General features: G+C 42.8%; 1 protein-coding gene and 1 long non-coding RNA gene across 51 annotated transcripts; one reads left to right on the top strand and one right to left on the bottom strand.

The window, feature by feature from the left end:
• Positions 1-323: 323 nt before the first annotated feature.
• LOC127927851 (tetraspanin-8-like) lies at positions 324-15,701 on the bottom strand. Its single transcript, XM_052514569.1, has 9 exons — positions 15,508-15,701; positions 15,117-15,185; positions 14,481-14,597; positions 14,045-14,119; positions 9,487-9,582; positions 7,414-7,530; positions 3,904-3,960; positions 3,528-3,611; positions 324-1,223 (listed from the first exon to the last, which is right to left on the bottom strand). Exons 1-9 carry the CDS (start codon positions 15,565-15,567, stop codon positions 1,062-1,064), a joined length of 837 nt encoding a protein of 278 aa, XP_052370529.1. The 5' UTR covers positions 15,568-15,701; the 3' UTR covers positions 324-1,061.
• On the top strand, positions 1,239-3,346 carry LOC127927852 (uncharacterized). Of its 50 annotated transcripts, none has more exons than XR_008129258.1 (8): positions 1,239-1,418; positions 1,474-1,583; positions 1,639-1,858; positions 1,913-2,134; positions 2,246-2,356; positions 2,411-2,577; positions 2,633-3,127; positions 3,244-3,346. It is a non-coding gene; the product is annotated as an uncharacterized LOC127927852 (long non-coding RNA). The 50 variants fall into 50 exon arrangements; XR_008129286.1 differs by having other exon boundaries at positions 1,474-1,638; positions 1,694-1,858; XR_008129277.1 differs by having other exon boundaries at positions 1,474-1,693; positions 1,804-1,858.

The raw sequence follows: 15,701 nt of genomic DNA, 5'->3' as shown, positions 1-15,701 counted from the left end.
TTAGTTCTGTGACACTCACAGACAATATCGTTGCAGTTTTGGAAACTTCAGTGTTTTCTTTCCAAAGCTGTCAATTATATGCAGTCGAGCATCTTTTCGTGACAAAATATCTTGTTTAAAACGGGGAACGTTTTTCATCCAAAAATGAAATACTGCCCCCAGAGTTTCAAGAGGTTAATATGCAAAGCATCTAAAATAGAATGTTTTCTCAAAAGAGGAAATCATTTCAAAATTCTAATATATATATATATATATATATATTCCTCAAAAGAGTTGTAAATACATTCCAAATTATAATATATTTGTACAAAAAGAGACACATGTAGAAGACAGATGCTTTATTTAGAAACATAGAGAGCAAAACAGTTGGCATGTTGTATATTTCATATAAGGATTTACAGTTCATAGCAAAACACTTAACGTTGTTCCATTTCATTGCAAAAAGCTACAGGACTTCTGTCAGCGGCAGATATTTATTTCCCTGTTTCTCTTTGTCAACCTTCCCTTTCGTTTCCCTTTTTATTATTGCAGTTTCAAGGCAAATTATTTGACATTCAAAGTCCTATGGAAATGACATTCTGTCCTTACTATCTCAGAGTTGTTCTCTCTTTGTGATATCCTCTTTTCAAAACGCCCTGCCGGCTCACTGTGTCTCATTCTGCAAATAAAACGTAACGTTCTCCAACCATTTTACTCAGAACTCGCTGCATATGTATAAAACCACCGGTGGTGATTCTCTTTAAACGTAGAACTCAAAATCAAAGCAAATTACACACAGAAGGAAGCAGCACCTTCCTTTTTGGTTTGACAGTCAGAAAGAGAGTTAAAGGAGACCTCTCGTTGAAAAACACACAACAACAACCATAAGAAGATGTGGGAGTCTGGACACCATAGAAATAGATCACTAGAAAGACAATCCCCATTCAACTATATTGATCATACCCCATGGTTGTGGGGGCTTTAACCATTCTAGTAGTTCTATTTCTATGCTGAGCCAGACTGAACAACAGCCTAAAACCATGTCATCTAACTAACCACATCCTGAACCTCAGTCTGCTTTTTCACTTCTCAGGCTTCTCAGGCTCGTTGTAAAGCTCGGTGTACTTGGGTGGGTGGGAACTGAAGCCGAACTTGGATGAGCTGACACTGAACACCACAGGAACCGCTCCGGTAGAGCTCCTCAGCTGAGCCAGCAGGACGGCAGACATCACCGCTCCCAGGAGCTGGAGAACAACACAACGACATGAACTAAAGACAACCACGCGGGGGACTAGTAGAGATATTCAACTGACAGTGTGATGTGTAAGGTGACAGCAAGCCAGGGGACTAGTAGAGATATTCAACTGACAGTGTGATGTGTAAGGTGAGAAATGCCGGGGGACTAGTAGAGATATTCAACTGACAGTGTGATGTGTAAGGTGAGAAATGCCGGGGGACTAGTAGAGATATTCAACTGACAGTGTGATGTGTAAGGTGTGAAATGCCGGGGGACTAGTAGAGATATTCAACTGACAGTGTGATGTGTAAGGTGTGAAATGCCGGGGGACTAGTAGAGATATTCAACTGACAGTGTGATGTGTAAGGTGAGAAATGCCGGGGGACTAGTAGAGATATTCAACTGACAGTGTGATGTGTAAGGTGTGAAATGCCGGGGGACTAGTAGAGATATTCAACTGACAGTGTGATGTGTAAGGTGAGAAATGCCGGGGGACTAGTAGAGATATTCAACTGACAGTGTGATGTGTAAGGTGAGAAATGCCGGGGGACTAGTAGAGATATTCAACTGACAGTGTGATGTGTAAGGTGTGAAATGCCGGGGGACTAGTAGAGATATTCAACTGACAGTGTGATGTGTAAGGTGTGAAATGCCGGGGACTAGTAGAGATATTCAACTGACAGTGTGATGTGTAAGGTGAGAAATGCCGGGGGACTAGTAGAGATATTCAACTGACAGTGTGATGTGTAAGGTGACAGCAAGCCAGGGGACTAGTAGAGATATTCAACTGACAGTGTGATGTGTAAGGTGAGAAATGCCGGGGGACTAGTAGAGATATTCAACTGACAGTGTGATGTGTAAGGTGACAGCAAGCCAGGGGACTAGTAGAGATATTCAACTGACAGTGTGATGTGTAAGGTGACAGCAAGCCAGGGGACTAGTAGAGATATTCAACTGACAGTGTGATGTGTAAGGTGAGAAATGCCGGGGGACTAGTAGAGATATTCAACTGACAGTGTGATGTGTAAGGTGTGAAATGCCGGGGGACTAGTAGAGATATTCAACTGGCAGTGTGATGTGTAAGGTGACAGCAAGCCAGGGGACTAGTAGAGATATTCAACTGGCAGTGTGATGTGTAAGGTGAGAAAGCCAGGGGACTAGTAGAGATATTCAACTGACAGTGTGATGTGTAAGGTGACAGCAAGCCAGGGGACTAGTAGAGATATTCAACTGACAGTGTGATGTGTAAGGTGAGAAATGCCGGGGGACTAGTAGAGATATTCAACTGACAGTGTGATGTGTAAGGTGACAGCAAGCCAGGGGACTAGTAGAGATATTCAACTGACAGTGTGATGTGTAAGGTGAGAAATGCCAGGGGACTAGTAGAGATATTCAACTGACAGTGTGATGTGTAAGGTGAGAAATGCCGGGGGACTAGTAGAGATATTCAACTGACAGTGTGATGTGTAAGGTGAGAAATGCCGGGGGACTAGTAGAGATATTCAACTGGCAGTGTGATGTGTAAGGTGAGAAATGCCGGGGGACTAGTAGAGATATTCAACTGGCAGTGTGATGTGTAAGGTGAGAAATGCCGGGGGACTAGTAGAGATATTCAACTGGCAGTGTGATGTGTAAGGTGAGAAATGCCGGGGGACTAGTAGAGATATTCAACTGACAGTGTGATGTGTAAGGTGAGAAATGCCGGGGGACTAGTAGAGATATTCAACTGGCAGTGTGATGTGTAAGGTGAGAAATGCCGGGGGACTAGTAGAGATATTCAACTGGCAGTGTGATGTGTAAGGTGAGAAATGCCGGGGGACTAGTAGAGATATTCAACTGGCAGTGTGATGTGTAAGGTGAGAAATGCCGGGGGACTAGTAGAGATATTCAACTGGCAGTGTGATGTGTAAGGTGAGAAATGCAGTGTGATGTGTAAGGGGGACTAGTAGAGATATTCAACTGGCAGTGTGATGTGAGAAATGCCGGGGGACTAGTAGAGATATTCAACTGGCAGTGTGATGTGTAAGGTGAGAAATGCCGGGGGACTAGTAGAGATATTCAACTGGCAGTGTGATGTGTAAGGTGAGAAATGCCGGGGGACTAGTAGAGATATTCAACTGGCAGTGTGATGTGTAACAGTGATAAATGCCGGGGGACTAGTAGAATGAGTGTGAAATGCCGTGTGAAATGACTAGTAGAGATATTCAACTGACAGTGTGATGTGTAAGGTGAGAAATGCCAGGGGACTAGTAGAGATATTCAACTGACAGTGTGATGTGTAAGGTGAGAAATGTAAAGAATGCACGCTCACAGCCAGAGCAGCGAATCCGAAGGAAACGCCCAACAGGATGTCCAGAGCTTTAGCCAGGTAGCCCTCGAGGATGGGGAAGCAGGTCTGTGGGACAGAGGTCCGTTAATACTCATTGGACCACAGATCACAACTCAGTCATGTGGTACTAGCGATGCCAAGGTCACGGGTTCAATTCCCGCAGGGATCACGGAAAAACTCAAAATGTGCAGACTGAAAAAGAGTGTCTGTGTAATTAACGTGACTCAGATCATGGCTCAACAGAAGAGCTTCATTCTCCACAGTGTGCTGCTCTCTGATCAGTGACAAAAGCAACCGGTTCTGTCTAGGAATGTAGACTGTTGATCTACAGATAACAGAAAAGGGAAGCTGGTCCAACCTGTTTGTAGATCAGCTTCTGGTGTCCAGTCATCCTGAACTCTGAAAAGAACAACAACTGAAAAACAGAAGAAGAAGAAAAACTGACAAGACGTATTTATGTCTCTAACAGACATAACCCTTAATGAATGTCTCTAACAGACATAACCCTTAATGAATGTCTCTAACAGACATAACCCTTAATGAATGTCTCTAACAGACATAACCCTTAATGAATGTCTCTAACAGACATAACCCTTAATGAATGTCTCTAACAGACATAACCCTTAATGAATGTCTCTAACAGACATAACCCTTAATGAATGTCTCTAACAGACATAACCCTTAATGAATGTCTCTAACAGACGTAACCCTTAATGAATGTCTCTAACAGACGTAACCCTTAATGAATGTCTCTAACAGACGTAACCCTTAATGAATGTCTCTAACAGACATAACCCTTAATGAATGTCTCTAACAGACATAACCCTTAATGAATGTCTCTAACAGACATAACCCTTAATGAATGTCTCTAACAGACATAACCCTTAATGAATGTCTCTAACAGACATAACCCTTAATGAATGTCTCTAACAGACATAACCCTTAATGAATGTCTCTAACAGACATAACCCTTTAATGAATGTCTCTAACAGACATAACCCTTAATGAATGTCTCTAACAGACATAACCCTTAATGAATGTCTCTAACAGACATAACCCTTAATGAATGTCTCTAACAGACATAACCCTTAATGAATGTCAACAGACATAACCCTTAATGAATGTCCCTAAACAGACATAACCCTTAATGAATGTCTCTAACAGACATAACCCTTAATGAATGTCTCTAACAGACATAACCCTTAATGAATGTCTCTAACAGACATAACCCTTAATGAATGTCTCTAAGACAGACAGTAACCCTTAATGAATGTCTCTAACAGACATAACCCTTAATGAATGTCTCTAACAGACATAACCCTTAATGAATGTCTCTAACAGACATAACCCTGAATGTCTCTAACAGACGTAACCCTTAATGAATGTCTCTAACAGACATAACCCTTAATGAATGTCTCTAACAGACATAACCCTTAATGAATGTCTCTAACAGACATAACTCCTTAATGAATGAACAGACATAACCCTTAATGAATGTCTCTAACAGACATGTCTCTAACCCTTTAATGAATGTCTCTAACAGACATAACCCTTAATGAATGTCTCTGACAATGAATGTCTAACCCTTAATGAATGTCTCTAACAGACATAACCCTTAATGAATGTCTCTAACAGACAAACCCTTAATGAATGTCTCTAACAGACATAACCCTTAATGAATGTCTCAGACAAACCCTTAATGAATGTCTCTGACAGACATAACCCTTAATGAATGTCTCTAACAGACCTTAATGAATGTCTCTAACAGACATAACCCTTAATGAATGTCTCTAACAGACGTAACCCTTATGAATGTCTCTAACAGACATAACCCTTAATGAATGTCTCTAACAGACGTAACCCTTAATGAATGTCTCTAACAGACATAACCCTTATGAATGTCTCTAACAGACATAACCCTTATGAATGTCTCTAACAGACATAACCCTTATGAATGTCTCTAACAGACATAACCCTTATGAATGTCTCTAACAGACATAACCCTTATGAATGTCTCTAACAGACATAACCCTTATGAATGTCTCTAACAGACGTAACCCTTATGAATGTCTCTAACAGACATAACCCTTATGAATGTCTCTAACAGACATAACCCTCAACTCAACACAAAGAATGTCTCTAAGAGACATAACCCTTAATGAATGTCTCTAACAGACATAACCTAACCAAATGAATGTCTCTAACAGAATGTCAAACCCTTAATGAATGTCTCTAACAGACATAACCCTTAATGAATGTCTCTAACACAATGAATGTCTCTAACAGACATAACCCTTATGAATGTCTCTAACAGACATAACCCTTATGAATGTCTCTAACAGACGTAACCCTTAATGAATGTCTCTAACAGACATAACCCTTATGAATGTCTCTAACAGACATAACCCTTATGAATGTCTCTAACAGACATAACCCTTAATGAATGTCTCTAACAGACATAACCCTTAATGAATGTCTCTAACAGACATAACCCTTAATGAATGTCTCTAACAGACATAACCCTTATGAATGTCTCTAAGACAGACATGTCTGAGAACAGAATGTCTCTAACTAACCCTTAATGAATGTCTCTAACAGACATAACCCTCAACAATGAATGTCTCTAACAGACGTAACCCTTAATGAATGTCTCTAACAGACGTAACCCTTAATGAATGTCTCTAACAGACAAACCCTTAATGAATGTCTCTAACAGACGAATAAACCCTTAATGAATGTCTCTAACAGACATAACCCTCAATGAATGTCTCAGACGTAACAGACATAACAGACCCCTTAATGAATGTCTCTAACAGACATAACCCTTAATGAATGTCTCTAACAGACATAACCCTTAATGAATGTCTCTAACAGACATAACCCTTAATGAATGTCTCTAACAACAGACATAACCCTTAATGAATGTCTCTAACAGACATAACCCTTAATGAATGTCTCTAACAGACGTAACCCTTAATGAATGTCTCTAACAGACATAACCCTTAATGAATGTCTCTAACAGACAAACCCTTGAATGAATGAATCTCTAACAGACAGGACCCTTAATGAATGTCTCTAACAGACATAACCCTTAATGAATGTCTCTAACAGACATAACCCTTAATGAATGTCTCTAAACAGAATGTCATAACCCAAATGAATGTCTCTAACAGACATAACCCTTAATGAATGTCTCTAACAGACAACCCTAACCTCAACAGACAAAGGAATGTCTCTAACAGACATAACCCTTAATGAATGTCTCTAACAGACATAACCCTTAATGAATGTCTCTAACAGACATAACCCTTATGAATGTCTCTAACAGACATAACCCTTATGAATGTCTCTAACAGACATAACCCTTATGAATGTCTCTAACAGACATAACCCTTATGAATGTCTCTAACAGACATAACCCTTATGAATGTCTCTAACAGACATAACCCTTATGAATGTCTCTAACAGACATAACCCTTATGAATGTCTCTAACAGACATAACCCTTATGAATGTCTCTAACAGACATAACCCTTATGAATGTCTCTAACAGACATAACCCTTATGAATGTCTCTAACAGACATAACCCTTAATGAATGTCTCTAACAGACATAACCCTTATGAATGTCTCTAACAGACATAACCCTTAATGAATGTCTCTGACAGACGTAACCCTTAATGAATGTCTCTAACAGACATAACCCTTAATGAATGTATCTAACAGACATAACCTGAAGGGTTAAAAGGTGTCTGGTCCATGGTAGACCAGGATGTAAACCTATGATAAGAACTGAGAAGAAGAAGGAGGAGACTATTGACTATAAAGCTACATCATCAGTCCTGTCATGTAGAGTTGATCTGAACTCACCCGGTATGGAATGTTCAGGCATGTACCCTCCATCTGATCTTCCTCCCCCTGACAGAGACAGGAGTCAGGGACGTTGTTGCCCCAGTCTGTGTAACTGAACAGCCCACAGCACTTCAACTGTTAAAAAACACACACACACAGTCAGTCAGCGTATCGGACAAACGGACATGTTGAGAACAGTAAACTAGTTGAACCACGAGGTCAACCTCAACACAAAGGACATGTTGAGAACAGTAAACTAGTTGAACCACGAGGTCAACCTCAACACAAAGGACATGTTGAGAACAGTAAACTAGTTGAACCAGGAGGTCAACCTCAACACAAAGGACATAAAGTAAGTTGAACCACGAGGTCAACCTCAACACAAAGGACATGTTGAGAACAGTAAACTAGTTGAACCACGAGGTCAACCTCAACACAAAGGACATGTTGAGAACAGTAAACTAGTTGAACCACGAGGTCAACCTCAACACAAAGGACATGTTGAGAACAGTAAACTAGTTGAACCACGAGGTCAACCTCAACACAAAGGACATGTTGAGAACAGTAAACTAGTTGAACCACGAGGTCAACCTCAACACAAAGGACATGTTGAGAACAGTAAACTAGTTGAACCACGAGGTCAACCTCAACACAAAGGACATGTTGAGAACAGTAAACTAGTTGAACCACGAGGTCAACCTCAACACAAAGGACATGTTGAGAACAGTAAACTAGTTGAACCACGAGGTCAACCTCAACACAAAGGACATGTTGAGAACAGTAAACTAGTTGAACCACGAGGTCAACCTCTTCCTCATTACTGCTGGTTAGAGTCAACAAAACAAGGTGGTCCTTCTGTAGCTCAGTTGGTAGAGCATGGCGCTTGTAACAAAGCCAGGAGAAGTAAACTAGTTCATCCCAGGACCACCCAAAGGACATGTTGAGAATGTATGCACACATGACTGTAAGTCAGCTTTGGATAAAAGCGTCTGATAAATGGCATATATTATTATATTATATATTATTATTATTATTACAAGGGCTGTTATGCCCAGCAGTGTCTGGACCTACTTGGAAGGAACACTTCATTTTGGGGGTTTGGGAAGACAGTAGACTCATTGGTCAAGGGTAGGGATCAAGTATAATATAATAATATATGCCATTTAGCAGACGCTTTTATCCAAAGCGACTTACAGTCATGTGTGCATACATTCTACGTATGGGTGGTCCCGGGAATCGAACCCACTACCCTGGCGTTACAAGCGCCATGCTCTACCAACTGAGCTACAGAAGGACAAGTGAACACTATAGTGTGTTGTTACAGGAAGTTAACATTACCGAGGTACATGTTGTAAACTAGAATGTAAAGTCTCAAAACTATAATGAATGATATTATTGTAAATCTTTTTTTATTTTTTTAATTTTACCCCTTTTTCTTGGTATCCAATTGTTGTAGTAGCTACTATCTTGTCTCATCGCTACAACTCCCGTATAACACATCAGTACCACTCGGGAGATACTGAAGGTTGAAAGTCATACTAGTATAACCTCCGATACACAACCTGTAGCACTGCTTCTTAACACAGTGCGCATCCAACACATCAGTACCACTGCCAGCCTGCACCAGTATGCGCATCAGAGGAAACACCGTATAACACATGCACCCGGCCACCTTGTCCTGCTACTAGCGCACTGCGCCCAGCCCAGCCACAGGAGTCGCTGGTGCGCGTGAGACATCAGTACCACTGGCTGTAGTCCTACCGACCAAGCCCTCCCTAACCCGGGCTGAGTCCTGTCTACTAGTATAACACATCAGTACCACTGGCTGTAGTCCTGCCCCACGGACCTCCCGGTCGCGGCCGGTTACGACAGAGCCTGGGCGTGAACCCAGGGACTCTGATGGCACAGCTGGCGCTGCAGTACAGCGCCCTGAACCACTGCGCCACCCGGGAGGGATTATTGTAAATCTTAGTGAAATATTTCCGGCTGATGATTCATGGAAAAGACAGAATAGATCCCAAACAGGATCCTTTGATATAAGGACATGTCAAGTATATTGTGGTGAAATGATTGATGGAAATGTCTCTGTACATTCAGCTGAATCCTCTCAGTGAACTGTCTAACATCAGGGGAGGCTTCGTTCAGAGGCAGGCCCTCACGGAACTTCTCCTCCACGATCTGCATCATCTGCAAAACAAACACTGGTGTCAACGATGGCCTTGACAGAACACACACACACACACACACACACACACACACACTGTAGTCCTGTCTACTAGTATAACACATCAGTACCACTGGCTGTAGTCCTGTCTACTAGTATAACACATCAGTACCACTGGCTGTAGTCCTGTCTACTAGTATAACACATCAGTACCACTGGCTGTATCCTGTCTACCAGTATAACACATCAGTATCACTGGCTGTAGTCCTGTCTACCAGTATAACACATCAGTACCACTGGCTGTAGTCCTGTCTACTAGTATAACACATCAGTACCACTGGCTGTAGTCCTGTCTACTAGTATAACACATCAGTACCACTGGCTGTAGTCCTGTCTACTAGTATAACACATCAGTATTACAGTACCACTGGCTGTAGTCCTGTCTACCAGTATAACACATCAGTACCACTGGCTGTAGTCCTGTCTACCAGTATAACACATCAGTACCACTGGCTGTAGTCCTGTCTACCAGTATAACACATCAGTACCACTGGCTGTAGTCCTGTCTACTAGTATAACACATCAGTATCACTGGCTGTAGTCCTGTCTACTAGTATAACACATCAGTACCACTGGCTGTAGTCCTGTCTACTAGTATAACACATCAGTACCACTGGCTGTAGTCCTGTCTACTAGTATAACACATCAGTACCACTGGCTGTAGTCCTGTCTACTAGTATAACACATCAGTACCACTGGCTGTAGTCCTGTCTACTAGTATAACACATCAGTACCACTGGCTGTAGTCCTGTCTACTAGTATAACACATCAGTACCACTGGCTGTAGTCCTGTCTACTAGTATAACACATCAGTACCACTGGCTGTAGTCCTGTCTACTAGTATAACACATCAGTACCACTGGCTGTAGTCCTGTCTACCAGTATAACACATCAGTACCACTGGCTGTAGTCCTGTCTACCAGTATAACACATCAGTACCACTGGCTGTAGTCCTGTCTACTAGTATAACACATCAGTACCACTGGCTGTAGTCCTGTCTACCAGTATAACACATCAGTACCACTGGCTGTAGTCCTGTCTACTAGTATAACACATCAGTACCACTGGCTGTAGTCCTGTCTACCAGTATAACACATCAGTACCACTGGCTGTAGTCCTGTCTACTAGTATAACACATCAGTACCACTGGCTGTAGTCCTGTCTACCAGTATAACACATCAGTACCACTGGCTGTAGTCCTGTCTACCAGTATAACACATCAGTACCACTGGCTGTAGTCCTGTCTACCAGTATAACACATCAGTACCACTGGCTGTAGTCCTGTCTACTAGTATAACACATCAGTACCACTGGCTGTAGTCCTGTCTACTAGTATAACACATCAGTACCACTGGCTGTAGTCCTGTCTACCAGTATAACACATCAGTACCACTGGCTGTAGTCCTGTCTACCAGTATAACACATCAGTACCACTGGCTGTAGTCCTGTCTACCAGTATAACACATCAGTACCACTGGCTGTAGTCCTGTCTACTAGTATAACACATCAGTACCACTGGCTGTAGTCCTGTCTACCAGTATAACACATCAGTATTACAGTACCACTGGCTGTAGTCCTGTCTACCAGTATAACACATCAGTACCTTCCTGTCTACCAGTATAACACATCAGTACCACTGGCTGTAGTCCTGTCTACTAGTATAACACATCAGTACCACTGGCTGTAGTCCTGTCTACTAGTATAACACTCTAAACAAGGGCACCCTCATAGACGTCATCCTGACCAACTGGCCCTCCAAATATACCTCCGCTGTCTTCAACCAGGATCTCAGCGATCACTGCCTCATCGCCTGTATCCGCCACGGAGCCGCAGTCAAACGACCACCCCTCATCACTGTCAAACGCTCCCCAAAACACTTCTGTGAGCAGGCCTTTCTAATCGACCTGGCCCGGGTATCCTGGAAGGACATTGACCTCATCCCGTCAGTTGAGGATGCATGGTCATTCTTTAAAAGTAACTTCCTCACCATTTTAGATAAGCATGCTCCGTTCAAAAAATGCAGAACCAAGAACAGATACAGCCCTTGGTTCACTCCAGACCTGACTGCCCTCGACCAGCACAAAAACATCCTGTGGCGGACTGCAATAGCATCGAATAGCCCCGTGATATGCAACTGTTCAGGAAGTCAGGAACCAATACACGCAGTCAGTCAGGAAAGCTAAGGCCAGCTTCTTCAGGCAGAAGTTTGCATCCTGTAGCTCCAACTCCAAAAAGTTCTGGGACACTGAAGTCCATGGAGAACAAGAGCACCTCCTCCCAGCTGCCCACTGCACTGAGGCTAGGTAACACGGTCTCCACCGATAAATCCATGATTATCGAAAACTTCAATAAGCACTTCTCAACGGCTGGCCATGCCTTCCGCCTGGCTACTCCAACCTCGGCCAACAGCTCCGCCCCCCGTAGTTCCTCACCCAAGCCTCTCCAGGTTCTCCTTTACCCAAATCCAGATAGCAGATGTTCTGAAAGAGCTGCAAAACCTGGACCCGTACAAATCAGCTGGGCTTGACAATCTGGACCCGCTATTTCTGAAACTATCTGCCGCCATTGTCGCAACCCCATTACCAGCCTGTTCAACCTCTCTTTCATATCGTCTGAGATCCCCAAGGATTGGAAAGCTGCCGCAGTCATCCCCCTCTTCAAAGGGGAGACACCCTGGACCCAAACTGTTACAGACCTATATCCATCCTGCCCTGCCTATCTAAGGTCTTCGAAAGCCAAGTCAACAAACAGGTCACTGACCATCTCGAATCCCACCGTACCTTCTCCGCTGTGCAATCTGGTTTCAGAGCCGGTCACGGGTGCACCTCAGCCACGCTCAAGGTACTAAACGATATCATAACCGCCATCGATAAAAGACAGTACTGTGCAGCCGTCTTCATCGACCTCGCCAAGGCTTTCGACTCTGTCAATCACCATATTCTTATCGGCAGACTCAACAGCCTCGGTTTTTCGGATGACTGCCTTGCCTGGTTCACCAATTACTTTGCAGACAGAGTTCAGTGTGTCAAATCGGAGGGCATGCTGTCCGGTCCTCTGGCAGTCTCTATGGGGGTGCCACAGGGTTCAATTCTCGGGCCGACTCTTTTCTCTGTATATATCAATGATGTTGCTCTTGCTGCGGGCGATTCCCTGATCCACCTCTACGCAGACGTCACCATTCTATATACTTTCGGCCCGTCATTGGACACTGTGCTATCAAACCTCCAAACGAGCTTCAATGCCATACAGCACTCCTTCCGTGGCCTCCAACTGCTCTTAAACGCGAGTAAAACCAAATGCATGCTTTTCAACCGATCGCTGCCTGCACCCGCATGCCCGACTAGCATCACCACCCTGGATGGTTCCGACCTTGAATATGTGGACATCTATAAGTACCTAGGTGTCTGGCTAGACTGCAAACTCTCCTTCCAGACTCACATCAAACATCTCCAATCGAAAATCAAATCAAGAGTCGGCTTTCTATTCCGCAACAAAGCCTCCTTCACTCACGCTGCCAAGCTTACCCTAGTAAAACTGACTATCCTACCGATCCTCGACTTCGGCGATGTCATCTACAAAATGGCTTCCAACACTCTACTCAGCAAACTGGATGCAGTCTATCACAGTGCCATCCGTTTTGTCACTAAAGCACCTTATACCACCCACCACTGCGACTTGTATGCTCTAGTCGGCTGGCCCTCACTACATATTCGTCGCCAGACCCACTGGCTCCAGGTCATCTACAAGTCCATGCTAGGTAAAGCTCCGCCTTATCTCAGTTCACTGGTCACGATGGCAACACCCATCCGTAGCACGCGCTCCAGCAGGTGTATCTCACTGATCATCCCTAAAGCCAACACCTCATTTGGCCGCCTTTCGTTCCAGTACTCTGCTGCCTGTGACTGGAACGAATTGCAAAAATCGCTGAAGTTGGAGACTTTTATCTCCCTCACCAACTTCAAACATCAGCTATCCGAGCAGCTAACCGATCGCTGCAGCTGTACATAGTCTATAGGTAAATAGCTCACCCATTTTCACCTACCTCATTCCCATACTGTTTTTATTTATTTACTTTTCTGCTCTTTTGCACACCAATATCTCTCTACCTGTACATGACCATCTGATCATTTATCACTCCAGTGTTAATATGCAAAATTGTATTATTCGCCTACCTCCTCATGCCTTTTGCACACATTGTATATAGACTGCCCATTTTTTCTACTGTGTTATTGACTTGCTAATTGTTTACTCCATGTGTAACTCTGTGTTGTCTGTTCACACTGCTATGCTTTATCTTGGCCAGGTCGCAGTTGCAAATGAGAACTTGTTCTCAACTAGCCTACCTGGTTAAATAAAGGTGAAATAAAAATAAATAAAAAAACACATCAGTATTACAGGACAGACATTATTATTAACCAACAATACCTCAGGACGGTACATGGCTGTGGGCACCGCCAGACGCAGGAGGCCGAAGCAGCAAATAAAACAGGCCACCAGAAACTAGAGACAGAAAGTGAAAGAGAGAGAGAGACTTAAACAATTTTCTGTCCAATAAAGTTACTGTGTGACTCAGTGAATCGTTGAACAAAACAGGTTACGAAACGATAAGTGTCTTTCCTAACCCAATGTCGTAATACGATATAAAACAGGATATCAGGGTGGTTTCCCAGACACAGACTGAGCCTAGTTCTGGACTAAAAAGCAAGCTCAAGTAGGTATCTTCATTGAAAACGAGTTTTTAGTCCAGGACTGGGGTTAATCTGTGTTAGGGAAACCGTGACATATTGTATATTGTTCTGTCTCTATGGTCGTAGACGTCTGTTTGAATGTGAACGCAGCTCGTCGCAGTAGACCCTCTCACCACGATCAGGGGAATTCTCTTCTCTCTGTGTGCTCCGTGCGCCCCGAGCAGAGACATGGCCATGGTGATGCCTCCTACCAGATACATCACCAGAAACCCTTTGGTCTGGTTCTCAAACTGAAAAACAACACAACATCCATCGTGTGTCTCAGCGTACCATTATGACGTCATAATAGCAATGCCTACGTTCCTAATAGGGAAAAATCACATCTTTTATTATTGCACGGTAGACCTAGAATTCTTGTATAGGACAGTACTTTAGGAACATTGACTTTGTACACGAGAGTTCACTTTGTGTATATATAGCTCACCAATAAGGAAGTATAGTTATAGTCTACTACATAAACGGTTGACACATGAACCTGTTTTTCAGATGCTGAAGCGTTTAATGCTTATGAGTAACTGTTTGTTTCCACTTTTGTTTTTTCAAAATAGAGAAATTATATAATCAAAATGAATTATCTTTGGTAAGAATTCATTCAATATCCATATATATCTATTCGTAAAATTAAGTTTGAATGTAATTTCAACTGAGCCCATTTAGCTCTTGTCTAGGGTGTTACGTGTGCGGTTTTAAACTTCTTCAAAGCTCAAACCGCATGTAACGCCACGGACCAGAGCTAGATCCCATTTTACCTCTGAAGTGCTGTCATTGTAGGCGAATTGACCCAGAAGTCCCAGGCCGATAATCACACCTCCAACGATCTAAAGAAAAACATCCCATTCACTATCATAACATAATGTAATAAAACACGTCTTTAAAGCCATAGTTAACGGATGTGAAGTTGGATTATACAACATGGACAGACACGTAGGAAAGTGGATAGAAACCATATAATTTCACACAGACAGGCTACAAACATTTTGAAACTAACTTTTATGGGCAGAAGTGTTTGGTGAAGAAGATACACGAACTTGTTGTTTTGCTGCGCAGTTGATTTACAATCGAAAGTAACCTTAAAGTATCGCCTACTGAGTTAATCACATGTTCCTACTTGTATTTACAAATAAAGAGTTGCTAACTTACCGCAAACAGCAGGTTGAAGAAGACAAAAAGCCGTTGGAAACAGCTATTAAGTTTAGCCATTGTCGTGTTTATCAGGTACACACTTCAGCTCTCAGAAAACGAACTCTACCTGTCCGTGCTGTTCGTGAGTGTGTCCGTTTTCCGGGTAGCTGATGTGGTCCGCAGTACTGAGTTAGTTCCTGTAAATTACACTG

Source organism: Oncorhynchus keta, unplaced genomic scaffold (assembly GCF_023373465.1).
Source record: "Oncorhynchus keta strain PuntledgeMale-10-30-2019 unplaced genomic scaffold, Oket_V2 Un_scaffold_180_pilon_pilon, whole genome shotgun sequence".
Classification (NCBI taxonomy): Eukaryota; Metazoa; Chordata; class Actinopteri; order Salmoniformes; family Salmonidae; genus Oncorhynchus; species Oncorhynchus keta.
Note: the sequence above shows the minus strand (reverse complement) of the source record. Positions and strands in the feature narration are given on the sequence as shown.

Coding starts and splice junctions, on each gene's coding strand:
- LOC127927851 (XM_052514569.1), bottom strand. CDS start 15,567: ATGGCTAAACTTAATAGCTGTTTCCAACGGCTTTTTGTCTTCTTCAAC. Junction 14,120..14,480: donor AGAGAATTCCCCTGATCGTG/GTGAGAGGGTCT, acceptor TTCTGTCTCTAG/TTTCTGGTGGCCTGTTTTAT. Junction 1,224..3,527: donor TCGGATTCGCTGCTCTGGCT/GTGAGCGTGCAT, acceptor GTTGTTCTCCAG/CTCCTGGGAGCGGTGATGTC.